This window comes from Oryx dammah, unplaced genomic scaffold, assembly GCF_014754425.2.
Source record: "Oryx dammah isolate SB20612 unplaced genomic scaffold, SCBI_Odam_1.1 HiC_scaffold_5, whole genome shotgun sequence".
NCBI classification, from domain to species: Eukaryota; Metazoa; Chordata; class Mammalia; order Artiodactyla; family Bovidae; genus Oryx; species Oryx dammah.
This window is the reverse complement of record NW_024070189.1, coordinates 56,933,073-56,949,504: the sequence shown is the minus strand read 5'-3', so window position 1 is coordinate 56,949,504 and position 16,432 is coordinate 56,933,073. Positions and strand designations below refer to the sequence as shown.

At 37.7% G+C, this 16,432-nt stretch overlaps 1 protein-coding gene across 1 annotated transcript in view; it reads left to right on the top strand.

Moving 5' to 3' along the window:
* The window catches only part of NDFIP1 (Nedd4 family interacting protein 1), a 50,937-nt gene extending 35,002 nt beyond the window's left edge, over nt 1–15,935 (top strand). Inside the window, exons 4-8 of the mRNA XM_040239833.1 lie at nt 2,282–2,369; nt 3,322–3,446; nt 5,660–5,726; nt 8,853–8,958; nt 14,894–15,935. Coding sequence (XP_040095767.1) covers nt 2,282–2,369; nt 3,322–3,446; nt 5,660–5,726; nt 8,853–8,956 — 384 coding nt within the window. The 3' untranslated portion in view covers nt 8,957–8,958; nt 14,894–15,935. The remainder of the gene's footprint in view (nt 1–2,281; nt 2,370–3,321; nt 3,447–5,659; nt 5,727–8,852; nt 8,959–14,893) is intronic.
* The last annotated feature ends 497 nt before the right edge of the window (nt 15,936–16,432 follow it).

The window sequence follows — 16,432 nt, the reverse complement described above, 5'->3', positions numbered from 1 at the left end:
GAGCTTAAAGTCCAACTGGGGAACAGGCCCACAAAGACCTGTATCTAAGGGGCAGCACAAGAACAGTGAGCATTAAGAATTGTGACTTTAACCTTGTGATCATGGGGAAGATGGGATTTGAAGTGGGCCCTGAGTTTTGATGGAGAAGAACATTCCAGAGGGGAAAGCTCGGAAAGCAGATGTGATTCAGCCAGGTACAGGGCAGTTTCTGTGGTTGTAGTGATTGGTGTTGCTTCAGCAAAGAGTTTGGCCAGAACTGTAGGTCGTAGAATCTTCTGAATGCTAGGCTGAGACATTTAGACTTTACATGTAGGTCACACTGAATCCTTCAAAGTTTTTAAGCGTGGGTATGATAAGACAAGTATGGTGTTTTAGAAACATTAACCTGGCAACAATTTTAGGAGGAATTCTGGGGCTAGAGATACCAAGATAGAAAGAATGGTTAGAAGACATTTATAGTATTACTAGGCATTACTTCCATGTATTTTGGTAGTTTATTTTGAATAGTTATGCACAAAACAGTTTCTCTTTTTTTATTTTATTTATCTTTATTTTTGGCTATGCTTGGTCCTCGTTGCTGTGCTGGCTTGTCTCTAGTTGTCATGAGCGGGGGCTGCTCTCTATAGCAGTGCACAGGCTCCTCATTGCAGTGGCTTCTCTTGTTGCAGAGCATGGGCTCTAGAACACACGGGCTTTGGTAGCTGGGGCACGTGAGCTCAGTAGTTGCAGCACCTGGGCTCTAGAGCATAGACTCAGTAGTTTGGGGGCATGGGCTTAGTTGCTCTGCAGTATGTGGGATCTTCCCAGATCAGCACCAGAACCCATGTCCCCTGGATTGGCAGGCAGATTCTTTACCACTGAGCCACCAGGGACGCCCACAAAATAGTACTTTCTATTTTGGCAAAGCCTGTTCTTCCTGCTAATATGAATTCAGAATACTAGGTATTTCTTATTTTAAAAAATATGAAAGAACCCATTCTTGTATAAATTTCAAACATTAGAGGAAAGATAGTAAATTAGATGAAGCTGCTACTTCCACTTCTTTGGATCCCATTCTTCAGGGGAATGAGTTAACAACTTATTAGAAACGTCCCAGTCCCTCTTCTGTGTAGGGCAAGTTTTGGTTCTCCCTAAAGTTTTCTTTATTTGTTTATTTTTCATTTGAGGAACCCTCATTGGACTATGTACAAGTCTACCACTTTAAGTGTGTATTCATTTTTTTTTCAATATTTCAGCACATACCTACAATTAGTTGAAAAGGTAGGGGACTTTCCTGGTGGTCCAGTGGCTAAAAATCCATGTCCCAGTGCAGAGTACACAGGTTCGGTCCCTGGTCTGGGAAGATCCATGTGGTGCTGGCAGACTAAGACTGTGCACCAGTTGCTGAAGCCACGCACACTGACGGTCGTGCTCAAGAGAAGCAGCAAGAGAAGCCACCACAGGGAGAAACACATGCATCTCAGTGACGGTAGCCCTTGCTTGCCACAACTAGAGAAAAGCACGTGTGTAACATCAAAGGCCAAGCACAGCCATAAATAAATACATTTTAAAAATTAAAAAAAAGAAAAAGGTAGGCTACATATGTTGGTGTCAGTGCTGGTCAAGATCATGTTCCTTCTAGACTTGCAACGCTATGTTTTCTGGTTAGGATGGAAAGGATTCTCTCTGCCAATAAAATTGGAAGTGAGGTTGTTTCAGACCTTATACCAGTATTAACAAATAGTTCTGGAGTTGAGCATGGGCAGCACTGTTAGACTCTTCATATATGATCACAGTATCTTCTTCCATCTGCCCCCACCAAGTCAGTTTTATAAAACTCTTGAGCTTATCAATGGTATCTTCTCAATAGGTCCAGGATTACTAATGTTCTGGGCTAAACAGGCCCTGGATTACTGATATTCTAGCATTTAAGCCAAATGTGTAAGAGAATTTTCTTTTTCTTTATATGTATATTTCTTTATGTTTATATATATATGTGTGTGTGTGTGTGTGTATAAGGAAGAGTGAGTAGTTCTTTGTGAACTTTATAATTTTTGAAATATATTGTTAAAGAACCTGGGTTAGAAAGTGAAAAATTCCTTTCATTTCAGAAAAAATTTTATCTTAGAAGACCAGTGAAAAAATTAACATAAACTAAAGCTTAATGCTCTTAGTTTTAAATTGAGCCAAAGTAGTACATTTTCCCCTTGGAAGTCACTTTTGTCCCTTTCTCAATTTTTTTTGATGTCTTTCCTTTGCCTTGAAATAATTTATCGTGAACTTACCTTTTCTTTTCATTTAGGATGAGGAGTTTGCAGGTCGGGAGGAGTTTGATGATCCCGACCAGATGAGGATAGGAAATGATGGGATTTTCATGTTAACTTTCTTCAGTAAGTATATACACACACAGCAGAGCCCCTTCCTGCAAACCAGAGTGCTTTAGATTATGAGTGAATATGACTGAATTAAAAGAACTAATTGAGCTAATATTTTAATAATTATATGTATTTGATGCCTTTTACTGACACGTTCAAAGCACAGTACACTTTCATCTTAATTTCCTGTCTCTGTCTTCAATTTCTGTCAATATCTGTAGAAAATATAATTAAAGCAGTTATGGGGGATGCTGCATTTTTCCTTGAGCTGAGCTTCATTTTTCTGATCTTCAGAACGCCTTAAGCATTCCTCCTACTCATTCTTGACCTGTAAAATAGGGAGTAAATGCCTTTGTCTGATGAATTTTGCTTTGCACACTTCTATTTTCCAACACATCAAAGTCAACCTCATTTTTCCCCCTTGATGTTATTTTGCATTTAACTTTCCATATGCCTGACTTGGGAGTGAGCAACCATTTCAGAAATTTTATTTGCTGTATTAAAAAGATATGAAGGAAATGCAGTGCTTTTAGAGGTAACGCATTATGTAACCTGTCAAAGTTTACAGAAGCAAGAGGATGAATGACTTGAATCAGATTATTTAGGGGCATTAATTTAATGTTCAAATAATGTTTAATTACTCAGGTATAACACATACAGTTAAGGGTGCAAGTCATAAGTATGAAGTTTGGTGATATTAAGTTATTTCTTAAATTGTACAGCAGTAGGTGTAATAATAAAACACCTGATATTTTGAGACTGTGCTTTCTTGTTTGCTTTTGGGAGGAAGACAGAGGGTGGCCATTTTGGGGAAGTGAGGTAAGAGTTGTGGAGGGTGGGCTCAGCTCGTTTATCCTTGAGAAAGCCATTTAAGCAGAAGTAAATCCAGAGTGCACCCTTAGAACTCTTGCTCCCTGGATAACAGGATGTGTCTGACCTGCCTCTTTTCTTCTCTTGGCTTTTACAGTGGCATTCCTCTTTAACTGGATTGGGTTCTTCCTGTCTTTTTGCCTGACCACTTCAGCTGCAGGAAGGTATGGGGCCATTTCAGGATTTGGTCTCTCTCTAATTAAGTGGATCCTGATTGTGAGGGTAAGTTAAGTTGTACACCAGCAGTGATAGTCTCTGGAGAAGAATGAGTGGAATAATTTTGAGTATTTGACTTTGGAATTATCTCAACATTTAAAATGATTTTTTGTTTGTCTTTGGTTTCAGGAAATTGAACCTAGATCAGTTGTAGTTGGTTCATACACACAAGTTTTGTAGTCAATCTACAAAATATTGGTGGCCCTAGGACATCTATCCTTGTTCAGCTGCTTTCTCTGTTTTTAATGTTTATAATGTGGTACTACATGTATTTGTTCTGAAATTAGTTGTTTTTATAATGAGTCTATTAACTTTCTGGTATCTCATCAAAAGCAGACATTCCTCTCGTTAATGCTGCTGAACTTTGAGTCCTTCTTCTCTCTTCCCCTCTATTCTTTTCTCCCTCCTTCCTCCCTCTCAACCTTCCTCTCATCCAAGATTGGTTGTAAGTAGCATCATTGGTTATGCCAGGATATTTGGAGAGCCAGAACTGTTCAACAAGCCCTACTCCATTAGGGGCCCTTATCTCTAAAGTAAATAAGAGAGAGATCTTAAGTGATGTAGGACTTATCAGTTAGTTAGAATTGCATGAAGTAATTTAAAGTTGTAAAAGATCTAGTTTCTTAAAGTCTCCTCTGATTTCAGATAAGTTTACTGCCATTGTTAACTTTATAATATAAAATCAAGGTATTTATCATAAACTGGCATTATTAACTTAATGGGTATTGACTGAGCCATGGAGTTTTTCAAAGTTATTTATTCTAAGGCAGTTAACATTTTTAGAATTCTGAGTTCCTTTGAGAATCTGATAAAAATTATGGGCTTTTCTCCTAGACAACTAACATATACTCTTCTAAAACATGGTCTTTAGGTTACAAACTCAAGCCATAAAGAAGTTTTTCATTCCTTCTCTAAATCTTATTAATCAAGAAATAAAACTGTTTGAATGCTCAAACTGTGCTAAACTCTAGACTGTGTTAAAGTCTTCAACAGAAAGCAAGATCAAAGTAGTTACCAATCTTTTTATTTTTACTAAATTTTTAAAAGAATTAATCAGCTTTTATCAATTAGGATGGTCTTTGGAGTAACAGAACATGTAGCTCAAAAATGGCTTAGAAAACATTGGGGAAATTTTATTTCCAGTAAAAATAAGTCCTGACATGGAGGTCAGTTATGTTTCACTGATAATCAAGGACAGCCGACAGGTGTCTCAACCTGTTGGTATAGCTGGCCATGGCAGTTTCAAGCATCACATCAGAAACACAACAGTGCTCAGCAGAAGAAAGGAAACTCTTTCCTCTCCCTTTCTTTTTAAGAGCTAAGAAGCTTTCCTAGCAGCCCTTAGTTCCCACTGGCCACAATAGTATCATGTGCTATATAGTCCCTGGCAAAGGAATGGGATTATCATCATGTACATGGTAAAGCTTCCAGGGTCAAGGCATGGCTGAAAGGGCAGGAACAAAATCAGGGGTCATTAGAAAGCAGGCCAAATATAGTTGAGTTTGGCACTGTGTAAGCAAAATAAAAGTATCATCAAGACATATTTCTGGGGCTTTCCTGGTGGCTTAGTGGTAAAGAATCGCGTGCCAATGCAGAAGACACGGGTTTGATCCCTGATCCAGGAAGATCCCACATGCCACAGAGCAGCTAAGCCCATGTGCCACAGCTAATGAGCCTGTGCTCTAGATCCAGGGGGGTTCAACTACTGAGCCCACAGGCCACCAGCTACTGAAGCCTGCGTGCTCTCGAGCCTATGCTTCGCAACGAGAGAAGCCACAACAGTGAGAAGCCCGTGCACTGAAACTGGAGAGCAGCCCCAGCTCTCACAACTAGAGCAAAGCCTGCACAGCAGCGAAGACCAGCAAGGCCAAAAATAAATAAAATTTATTTTAAAAAAAGACATATTTCTAAAAGAGGAAAAATAGTTTTTAAAAGACAAACAGGTTTGAGCACTTTCAAAACAAGGACTATGTAAAGCTGAAAGCTGCCATATTTCAAGGTTGCTTTTCCATGAAAGGAAGTATATTAGCAAATATTGTAATCATTTCAAATCTGTACTATATAAAATACTTTGACTAAAATTTTAGAAATTTTTGTAAGCACTAAATGAGTAACAGCATTTGTATACAAGGTAAGATCTTATGTTTTGTAAACTCTTAAGCTAAAATGTGAAATAATATCTGCAGAGGTTCTCTAAAGTATTTTGCTTTATTTTTCAGTTTTCCACTTACTTCCCTGGATATTTTGATGGTCAGTACTGGCTCTGGTGGGTGTTCCTGGTTCTAGGTAAGTGCTTTTAAAAAACAAAGGAGAGAAAAGATTATGTTAAATTTTAGGAGTAAAATTACTTTTATTAAACCTTCATCTCACTTACTATACAGTAATATATTAGTGATAATAAGGATAATTTTAAAAATATGTCAAAGGTTAGGTTGTTATCACCATCAGAGTAACATACATATTCATAGAATGTCTCTTAGTGGTGGTAAATTTTTCCTAACCCATCCATGCACACTTCTCCCATTTTCCATGTAGCCAGAGGGGCCTACCACCAATAAGATGACTTTTTATAGTCCTTAGATTTTTTTCCCCCTTGTGAGTTATTGCCACATAGGGTTCACAAGCTCAACCCCAAACTGCTTATAGGTATACTGTTACCTACTGAACTACTCATGGGTGTATGTGGCCTATCTTCAGTTGAATATATCAGTAGAATACAGAAAATATGTTGTCTTGCATAACTTCTGGAAGAACCACCATTGGCTGTCCAGAATTCTTTAGTTTGCTCTAGATGAGATTAAGATTTTTTTTTTTTTTTTAAACATACCGGCCATTTCAGGTAGTTGGTCTTAAGATTATACTTATTAGTGTAACTTTCTTCCAAGACATCTTAAAGAAATGAGCAGTGTGGTGAATACTGTTGGCTTCCTCATTCTTTGTAGAGAAAATTTGTATGATACAATAGCAGACCATCATCATTGGTGTCATTCTACAAGAAAATAGAAGGGGCATCTTGTGGCTGTGAGGGTATAATTGTCTCACTCTGCTTCTGTGGCATCATTTTCTCCTATCCTAACATTTCTTCTGTCTCAGGCCTTTTTGCTATCTCCTCAATTTGGATCTTTGGTTCCCAGGGTTGCTAATGGGTCTGGCTAGCACAGTGTAGAGCCCGTGACCAAAAGCTGCTTAATATATTCAAGGCCTACCTGCTTTGCCTTGGGTAACAGTCATGCACTGATGACTACATTTTACTTAGTGAATACAAGTCATTCATGATGCCATCCCCTACCTCTCCAGTAGCATCATTTTATTCTACTCTTAGTCACAGCATTCCAAGGAAAGAGACAGTGATTTTTACCTCTTCTCTTGATTGCTGAGAAACTTAATAATTTAGAAAAACAACCTACAGGAGAGTTACTTTAGAGAAGTAGTTCCTTGACTTGCTTATTCTCCAGACTGTATCTTTAAGAGAAAGTCTGACTCCTCATCTACTTCCAAGCCTAAAGTCCAGGCAAATCCTGAATAAGCCAAAGAAGAGCTATTAAGCATAATTTTAGGTTGATTGTTGACAACATAGATGATTTTTAAAAATCTAATAGGCTGATTTCCTTCCTATATTAAAGTTTCATGGGAGATGAGTTTATAATACTTTGTAATTGATCATTCTTGCTGTCTTACTGCTTAGTGGTAATGCTGAGACTTCAGATGTACTTCATACATTTGGATAAGATGTTGGAGTCATTTTTGGAACTCCTTGCAGAGAGAATCTTTTGTTATTGTTGTTACTGTTTTTGGTGGTTTTTTTTTTTTTTTTTTTTTTTTTCCTGTTAAGGGGGGATGGTTCCCTGCAAAGACCAGGTCTATACAGAGTTCTTGAGCTGGCAGCTCATAAGCTACATCTAGCCTGTAGTTGTGACTTGTATGTTCCATAGTTATTTTCAGAAGTTATTTTTTTAGTTGTCATCATAAATGGGCTTCCCTGGTGGCACAAGTGGTAAAAAACCTGCCTGTCAATGCAGAAGACATGAGAGATGTGGGTTCCATCCCTGGGTCAGGAAAATCTCCTGGAGGAGGGCATGGCAACCCGCTCTAGTATTCTTGCCTAGAGAATCCCATGGACAGAGGAGCCTGATGGGCTACAGTGCACAGGGTTGCAGAGTTAGGCGTGACTGAAGCGATTTCACACACACACTTAGCGCACACACGTCATATAAAAACCAAGAACTTTCACGTAAAATATCTGAATTTTTTTTTACCTTTTTAAAATTGAAATATCTAGCAAAACTGATCTATATTCCCACATCGCACCCATCCTTTGACTGGAGTTAGGTTGTATTGTCACTGATTTTGATGCCAAACAGGGTAGCTTTCACTGTGCTAAGTGCTGATGACTCTTGGTTGCTGCCAGAAATCACTTCTGACTGAGTGCAAAGCATCTTCCACTGCTTGCGTATATTTTAAAATATATCCAAAAGAAAGTTATTGCTCAGAGCCCGTGAGATGGGAGGAGGGTAGGAAATGGGGAATGGCTACTTAATGGGTACAGATAGTTTTAGGGACGATAAAGAATTCTGAAATTGGGTTATAGTTTTAACTACTAAAAGCCAGTGAATTGTACACATTAAATGGGTAAGCTTTGTGATATGTAAATTATATGTCCATAAATGTGTCTGGACCAGGGGCCATCTCTGGAGGAAGAGGGCCAGCAGTGTGTGAGCTACCACTGGAGGGAGCTCATCATCTTCCCTGCTGACTCCTAAATTAAGAATAGAGAAATAGAATTTAGAGTTGAAACAGAATTCTTGTAAAGGTAAGGACAGCCTGACATCTAGTGGACAGCATTGTGTACTGTTGACAGAAAAAAAAGAAGCCATAACAAGGATGACATTTTTTTATTTGAGAAAAACACTGTTTATAACCTCTCTGTTTTTAGTGTTAATTATCTTGGAATACTTTTTTGGAACTCAGAAAGTAGGTTTTGGAATCCCTGGTTGTCCATTGGTTAGGACTCCACACTTTCACTGCTTAGGGTACAGGTTTGGTCCCTGGTTGAGGAACTAAGATCCTGGGGTGGGTAAGGAGAGTAGATTTTGATGATGCTTCTCAGTGAGGCTTCCAAAAGTAAATGATGTAAATGTTTGGCCCCATCTTATCTTTTGTTTTCTTTTAGACCAATTAGATTCTGAATGTGCAAAAGAGACTTTTTTTGGCTCTTGAGATTATATGTTCTCATTGAGAAATAGAAAACTTGGTATAAAATCAAATCCTTTGAAATTTTTAGAGGAAATTATGTTTTGATAGCTTTTCTGATAACAGAAAAATGAAATATTTGGTATCAGGAGGGATATTTCTGGGGATTGGGCTTAATATGTGAATTATAAACTCATTCTTGACTTTTCTTTTTTAAATTAGGCTTTCTCCTGTTTCTCAGAGGATTTATCAATTATGCAAAAGTTCGGAAGATGCCAGAAAATTTCTCAAATCTCCCCAGGACCAGAGTTCTCTTTATTTATTAAAGGTATTAAAGAAAAAAAAACTTTATTCCAGTCCCAATGTAATCATGTGATGCATGGGTAGATTACTGTTCACATTTAGAGTAGAATATACAACCTGTGGTAGGGGATATAGAGACAGTAAGGAAGCCATAGTCTTTGCCTTTTAGTTTCTAGTTTAGTAAGGAGTGTTTCTATGAAAAAACTATCTTAAAAGGCAGGTGACAACATTATCTCATGTTTGGACAATGCAGAAGAGACTTGACTAGAACTTAGGGTCCTTAATCTTTGAATTATGAATCCTGAAGCCACTGTTTGGGTTGTACTAGTTCCAGAGGTAAGTAGTGAGAAGGAACCTTTCAGGCCTAATCACTAAGCTCTGTTTTGTGGGGCCTCTAAACCCAGAGCTGGGAGAGTCCACGGTACTTGAGGAACTCCTTTTGGCTACTGACAAGCCTACCAAGGCTTCCATCTCCTAAAATCAGTGAGGGACTTGCCTGGGCTTTTTCTTCAGGTTCACATCCTGATGTTACCATTCTGGTGGGAGGGTCAAACCCAAGGAGAGGAAGGGGAGAAAAGGGCCTTTTCCCTGCCTAGAACAGGAGGACTAAGCCTTGCCAAGGCTGTTTGGTTCCCCCATGGTTTTCCCCAGAGCCTGGCTCCATCTTGCATTACCAGCTGCAAAAAGGAGGCGACAGGGAATCTTGAGAAAGAGTACTCCAGAGAGAGGTCTCTAGTGACAAGATCTGATGGGCCTCCTTGGAACTGATTCTTTGTTCCTTAAGACTGTTGAGGACAGGTAGAGCCAGGCTGGTTGAAGACATCGGGCAAGGACTTGTGAAGGTTGCAACAGTTGAGATAAACCTTGAAATAAACCTAGAAAGTGTAATATGGAAAATGTTGGGTGGGGAAGCCTTTTAGAGTCACCTGAAGCAGTGTTGAATAGGAAGAGAGGTAGGGAAGTACGCAGCTGGCTCAAAGGAAGCAGTTTGTAACATAAAGGAGTGTTGAGGATTAAGGCTGGAAAGTCAAGCTGAGAGCATTCTCAAATATCTTGAGCACTAAGCCCATTTGCAGTGGAACCTTTGAACTCACAGAGCAGCCCTTTAAACCCAGTCACGTATTGGCTCAACACAAGGCTGATTCCATGTGAGCCTGTATTTGCTGTTGGGTTATTTCATAGTTTTTGTAAGTAATCATATGCTAAGAGTGGAGTTTTCAGTTTTGAAAATTTGTTGTGGTCTTAGGATGCAGAGTAGCATTCTCAGTTTTGAAGATTTCATGGTAGTCTCAGAATATATGCTTCTAGAAAAGAAAATATCTATCATATTTAATTTGCCAGGTTGTGAGAGGGTGTTGAAAGTCTTTAAGCAACAGAATAATACGATAACTTCTTAAGTGAAATAAAAATTTTTTCAAGCATGGTGTAATAGTAATAACTAATATTTGTCAACTTTTCAATATGTCAGATACTGAATTAAGCATTATACATGTACCTGTGCATATACATGTACAATGTGCTTGTATAAGCAACAAAAGGTTATTACTGACAGATAAGCTCAGATACATGCATGGTAGAGTATATTCATAAGGCATTCTTATAAAAGTTAAAGCATGTAAAGAACCTAGGTTCTTTGGGTTAAAGTCAGTTTCTTCAAGAGTGTGTACTTTTATTTGAGAGACAGTTTTAGTCTTCAAGATTACCACTTATATTTATGACTGTTTTGTTTTGTTTTTTCCCCAAGAAAAGGAATGTTTTATTACATGTTTAAAATGTCCTGAGAGGTGGTGTGTCCTGAATTTGAATTGGGTTATACAGTCTGGGTGCAGATGGACATTGACACACTAGCCTGGGCCCTAACCCCTGTGATGTTCTGTGTTACATCCTAACTTTAAGAGGCTTGTCAGATGTTTTATGTGGTTTTAGTAGTTTATGTAGTTACCATTGTCATCTTTTTTCTCCTTCTGTGTGTCTGATTATAATTTATAGTTACTTCTGATCCTTAGCTTTAACTCTTAGCTACCATAGGTTCAAAGTTAAGTCTTTGGGGTAGTCACAGTTCTCCTGATGATGAGCTTCTGAACCCACCTCCACATTTCCCCTCATCCACTGGTGCCCACAAATACCCTGAGAGGACAGATCCCTCCCTCCCTCTCTGCCTTCCTTCCCTCACAGATTCTGTAGGCCTGGTGTATTGGTGGCTTTGAATTTCTAAATGACCGAGGCCACACCTCTGTCTGGTCACTTCATTCTTCTGGGGAAGGCAACTCTGGCTTCATTAGGGGATGCATACCTTCTTTATCTTGCATCTAATACAGGACAGGTTGATGTGACAATGGAAGTTGAGAGAAAGCCTAAACTTTGCAGTTTTCCTGTATTGTTAGGGCCTTTGAGGATTTTTTTGTTTGTAAAATTTGTAGTTATTGTTTTGACTTGCTGAAATTTCTGCAGTGTTTTATGGGTATATTCTAAATGTAAAACAACGCATCTTTAGAGCTATGATTTGAAGTAGGCAGCCCTTAGTTAAGCAGTAATGCCGTTGGAGCTGTGAATGGGGTATTATAGACCTGGTACTCTCTTTGTTTTGGAGTCAGAATCATTACAATGCTTTAGGAGTTGTCGGAAACTTGCATAATGGAGTTTCGTTGCTTTCCTGTCTGACTTTGATATCCTAGTTGATTTGAAATCATCCCTGACATGCCTAGAGGACTCAGAGCTCTAAATTAGGGGTTTAGAGACTTAGAGCAGCATTTAGAATTTTAATGACTTCCTTACTAATTTTCAGTATCCCCAGAAGGAATCCACAAAGCTGTAATATCCCATGGGACTGAATTTCCTTTATTCATTGACACAGGTAGGAACTGTCCATCCAGAACCAAAATTAGAATGTTTTCTTTTTCTAGTTCAGAGGAAATTTAGTTTAGTTTGAAGATGTGGTAGAAAACCATCGTGTAAGATATGAAGATTTTCTTTCACTTAGACCTCTTACTTTTCTTTACTGGAGGTTTCACTGGTTAAAAGCTAGCTGTGGGGTTACTTTTGCTAGAAACCCACAGATAGGAAATTGCTAAAATAACTTTGCTGTAGATAAAAATAATTCAATTCCCATGCTAAGGTCTGGCATTGTACTAGAAAAATGTATAAGAATAGTGACTTTTCTATTTAGACTGCCCAAAATATAGTGTACACACACACAAGACTGCCCCAAAAATGGGATACAGACACACAAACCTTGAAATACCCTCAAAAGATCTTTCTTACCAGCCATAGTAGGTATTATAAGAGCTGAACACTAAAGTTCATACACTACTGTCACAGGGTAGCTCTCGGTTTCCCTTCTGCAGCTCATTTAAGCTTATAAAGGAAATCTGGTTTCCTGCCTCACAGCCAGAAAAGCCAAAAGACACTGCTAGAGCTAGGCACAGCTGCATCAAGAAGTGTGTGACTATGAGGAAGCAGGAAAAACAATATGCTCCTTCTATGTTGTATGAAAAAGAAACAGATACCTTTTAGAAACATCTTTATCTGAAATGGTCAAAAATATAAAGTGTCCATACTTACCAGTTAGCTGGAAAATAAATTTTCATCAAGTTCCACCTCCTCTGATGCTGCCAGATAATTGAGGAGTTAGCTATACATAGTAACTATAAGGTGGTAACACAGTTAACCTGTTACCTAATACTACTCCAAAAGTACTTATATATACAAAGTACAATGGATCTTAAATTTATTACCTTAACTACTTCTGAAATAGGAGGGAAAGAAAGTTTATAAGCCCTGACAGCATTAATGAGATGGGGCCCTTCATAATTAGATAGTGATTGCTGTGATCTGGTGAGTGATACATTCTAGGCATCAGGTATCTTACCTTTTTTGCATATGATGATAAACGTTTTCATTTTCTTTTTTTCTACAATCTTCCCCCTCCTCCTTAATATATCTTTATTTCCAATTCATCTCAAGTTAGTTTCACTTATTTAGGCTGTGTAAAGTAGCAAGACAGTAGAAAATATTGCCAGTGGAATTTTTGCTTTAAAAAAAAATCACATAGGGTCCAAGAAGAAATTGTGTAGGCTGTTGGATTCCCTTGTTTCTTAAATGATCTGATCTAAAGTTTAGTGGTGATATTCACAGTCCCTAAAACCTGTCTCTTTTCCAATTTACATTCCATCATTGTTTTTGTAACAACCTGTGAATCAAATTGATCCCAACAGGCCTCTGAGTCATAGAGAACAGTGAGTGCCTCTATAGCAATCTTTTTCGTTTGGAGTTTGTTTGGTGAATGAGATCACCCATTAGTAGACCTATCTAGGACCTTTTAATGGATTTTTTTTTAATACTGGAGAATAGTTGATTTACAGTGTTGTGTTATTTTCAGGTGTACTACAAAGCGATTCAGTTATACATACACATATATCTATTATTTTTCAGATTATTTTCCCATATAGGATATTACAGAATATTGAATAGTGTTCCTTTTGTTATACAGTAGGTAGGACCTCTTAATGGATTTTTTAGTGTCTTTTGGGTGGCTCTGACTTTGAGGGATATGCTAAAACTAACTTATCTCCATGCACATAGCATGAACTAAGTGGCCTGGTAGTTATCTGGAGTGTATCTCATATTCTTGAAAACTCTAGTGTTTTGATCTAATAGTAATTATTATATCAATTTTTATTTATTAATGGTAACTGATAAAACTGAATTTACTTAGACTTATAATCAGTCTAGCTAGCCTCATTGAAGAAATCTCTATTTGTCATATGCCTACCAGACAGATTTTATTTTTGGTTCTACTTGGCTTCAGGAATCCTTATATTCTTGTGTCTTTGTCCTTGCACATTCTGAAATCTCCCTAAAGAAGAGTTGCTCTTATGTGAGTATCATTGGTTTGCTTCAGATCAAAACACCAAGTGAATTTGGAGTTTGGGAAAATATTAATGTTCAAAAAGAATATGTTGATTTCTTCCAGAGTTGTAGCTTCTCTGCATCTTGGCAACTTTTTCAAGATGTATGCACCAGTCTAATCGGTCTATAAAAGGGCTGCTTGTGGCTTTTACAGTAATTTTGAAAGATGGAAGGGCCTACGTATGAGCCTGTCCAACTTTCACTTGGTGTAGGGTACCCCAACATAGTTTCTCAGTAAGCTTTTGTTAAGTGTTAACGTATCTCTTTAGAGTATTTTTTTTTTTTTGGCACTAATACAGGGAGTTATTTGTATTTTTTCCATGAGAACCAAACCAGTTTATATGCCAATATAAAAATTCATCAAAGTGTTATATGAAAATTGCATTTATAATAGATGGACATCATTTTGAGAGTATTTATTTCAGTCATGTAAATTGCTTTATAAAATTGGGGCTGCATACACTTTTTTTCGTCTACCAGAGATACCTCCTCCAAAATACAGTAACTTTTCCCCCGCTAGTTATTGGGAAGAAGTACCTGTGGTTCCTGTGAATTTACAGCTGTTTTCTAACTTTGCTGTGCTCCAAGGATAGCATGACATCACTGGCATCCTTATTGGAAATCTTTCGTGGGAGATCTGGCAGAACTGGCAGGATAAACAGCTTCAAGTGTGTTTGGAAAATTGCCTACGCATTTGGATTCTGCTGTCTCTCTGTCCCCAAGTTTTAGTCATTGCCATTGGTGTGAAGTGTGGGATGAAGTGCTCCTTGAATTCTTTTCTTGTGTTAGGTTTACAGAGAGAGATCCCTGACCTCATGGGATTTAGAGGAAGCATTTAAGTCTTTCCTAGTTCTGGAGACCTTGATAACTTGAAGAACCAAAAATGTAATGTTTTTTAATATTATGATGTCAGTGTATAGTAATCTTAAAGCTATGTTAGAATGTACTTCTCATGTCTCCAAACATCCTGCCTTCTTTTGTGACTACATCCTTCTCTTAGCCAAAATAACAACGTAACCAGAGTTCCAATATTCAATATCCTTCTCTGGCAGATGTTTTCTGGCGAAGGCCTTCCTGCATTTATGAATTCTCTCCCAAGAAGCAAGAGAACACCTGCAGGAAGTGAATCAAGATGCGGAACACAGAGGAATCATCACCTGCTTTAAAAAAATAAAGTACTGTTGACAAAGATCATTTCTCTCTATTTGTTCCTAGGTGTAAAATTTTAATAGTTAATGCAAAATTCTGTAATCATTGAATCATTAGTGGTTAATGTTTGAAAAAGCTCTCGCAGTCAAGTCTGTGATGTATTAATGATGCCTTATCTATTGTTTGTAGTCATTTTAAATAGCATGAGCCTTGTCCCTGTAGTCAGTAGGGGGCAATCTTGCTTTTATTCATCCTCCATCTCAAAGTGAATTTGGAATTAAATATTTTAGTGTAAGATATGTATAATGCTGGCCATTTAAAAAGGGGGTTTTCTCAAAAGTAAAAACTTTTGTTATGACTGCATTTCTGCTCATAATCCATTTTGCTGTTAAAATTAATCTAGAAATTTATTTAATTGTACTGTGAACACCTGGAAGCAAAATCATAGTGCAAAATACATTTAAAGTGTGGTCAAGAATATGTTCTTAATTGGTAAAAAATAAGCATTTCTTATAGTCTGTATTCTAATTTTGCAGTACCTTACTCTGTGTTGTGTACCTAAGGGATTGTAAAGGTGGTGTCACTATAAAATAGAAAGGACAAGGACAAATGCAGCATAATTACTAATAAATTGCAATTCTCGACACTTTCTATATGGTTGGGATCCCTGCCCCCTTTTTTCTTTTTCTTTTGTCTCCTGATGATTAGGCCAAGGGCTAGGAGTAGAGAGGGGATTAGGTACTAGGAGCAAAGAAAGAATTAGCTTGAAACTTTTGAGATGATCCCTAACATACTGTACTACTTGCTTTTACAATGTGTTAGCAGAGACCAATGTGTTATAAATGTAGAGTGATGTGCTTTCTGCCAAGTGGTAATTCACCCTGGTTTGCTATGTTAAAGCTGTAAATACAACAGAACATTAATAAACGTCTCTTGTGTAGCAACTTTTGCTGTGGATTACTGTTGAATTTCTTGGTTTGCACTTAGGCAGTTTTTTCTAATCTTCATTCATATAGATACATACAGTCATTCAATAAACACAAAAACAGGTCTTGGGCCAGTTTTTTTCTTTTTTAGCACAGGATGTAACTTTCATATCATATTCAGTATATTCCTAAAAATGTATTAGTTCTTCAAAAGACGATGGACTAAAATAAGGGAGGAGTTGTAGAGATTGTAAGTCATTCTGGAATTCCAGTTATGCTTCATTTTTAGACATAATCTTAGATAATTTATTTCCAGTGTTTTCTGCATGTTCCCTGCATTTGCCCTTTTTCTCAGTTGAACAGTCAACTGGTTTAAGTCCTGTGAGCAAGTGCCCAGGTGAAGCTAAAGCTTTCCCCTTCCTCCTGGTTTTCTATTCTTGTCTCAGTTGTGTTAAATTTAGACACCAGTAGTTTTCATGATACCAGTTGTTTGGGTTTTTTCCCCTCCACTTAATA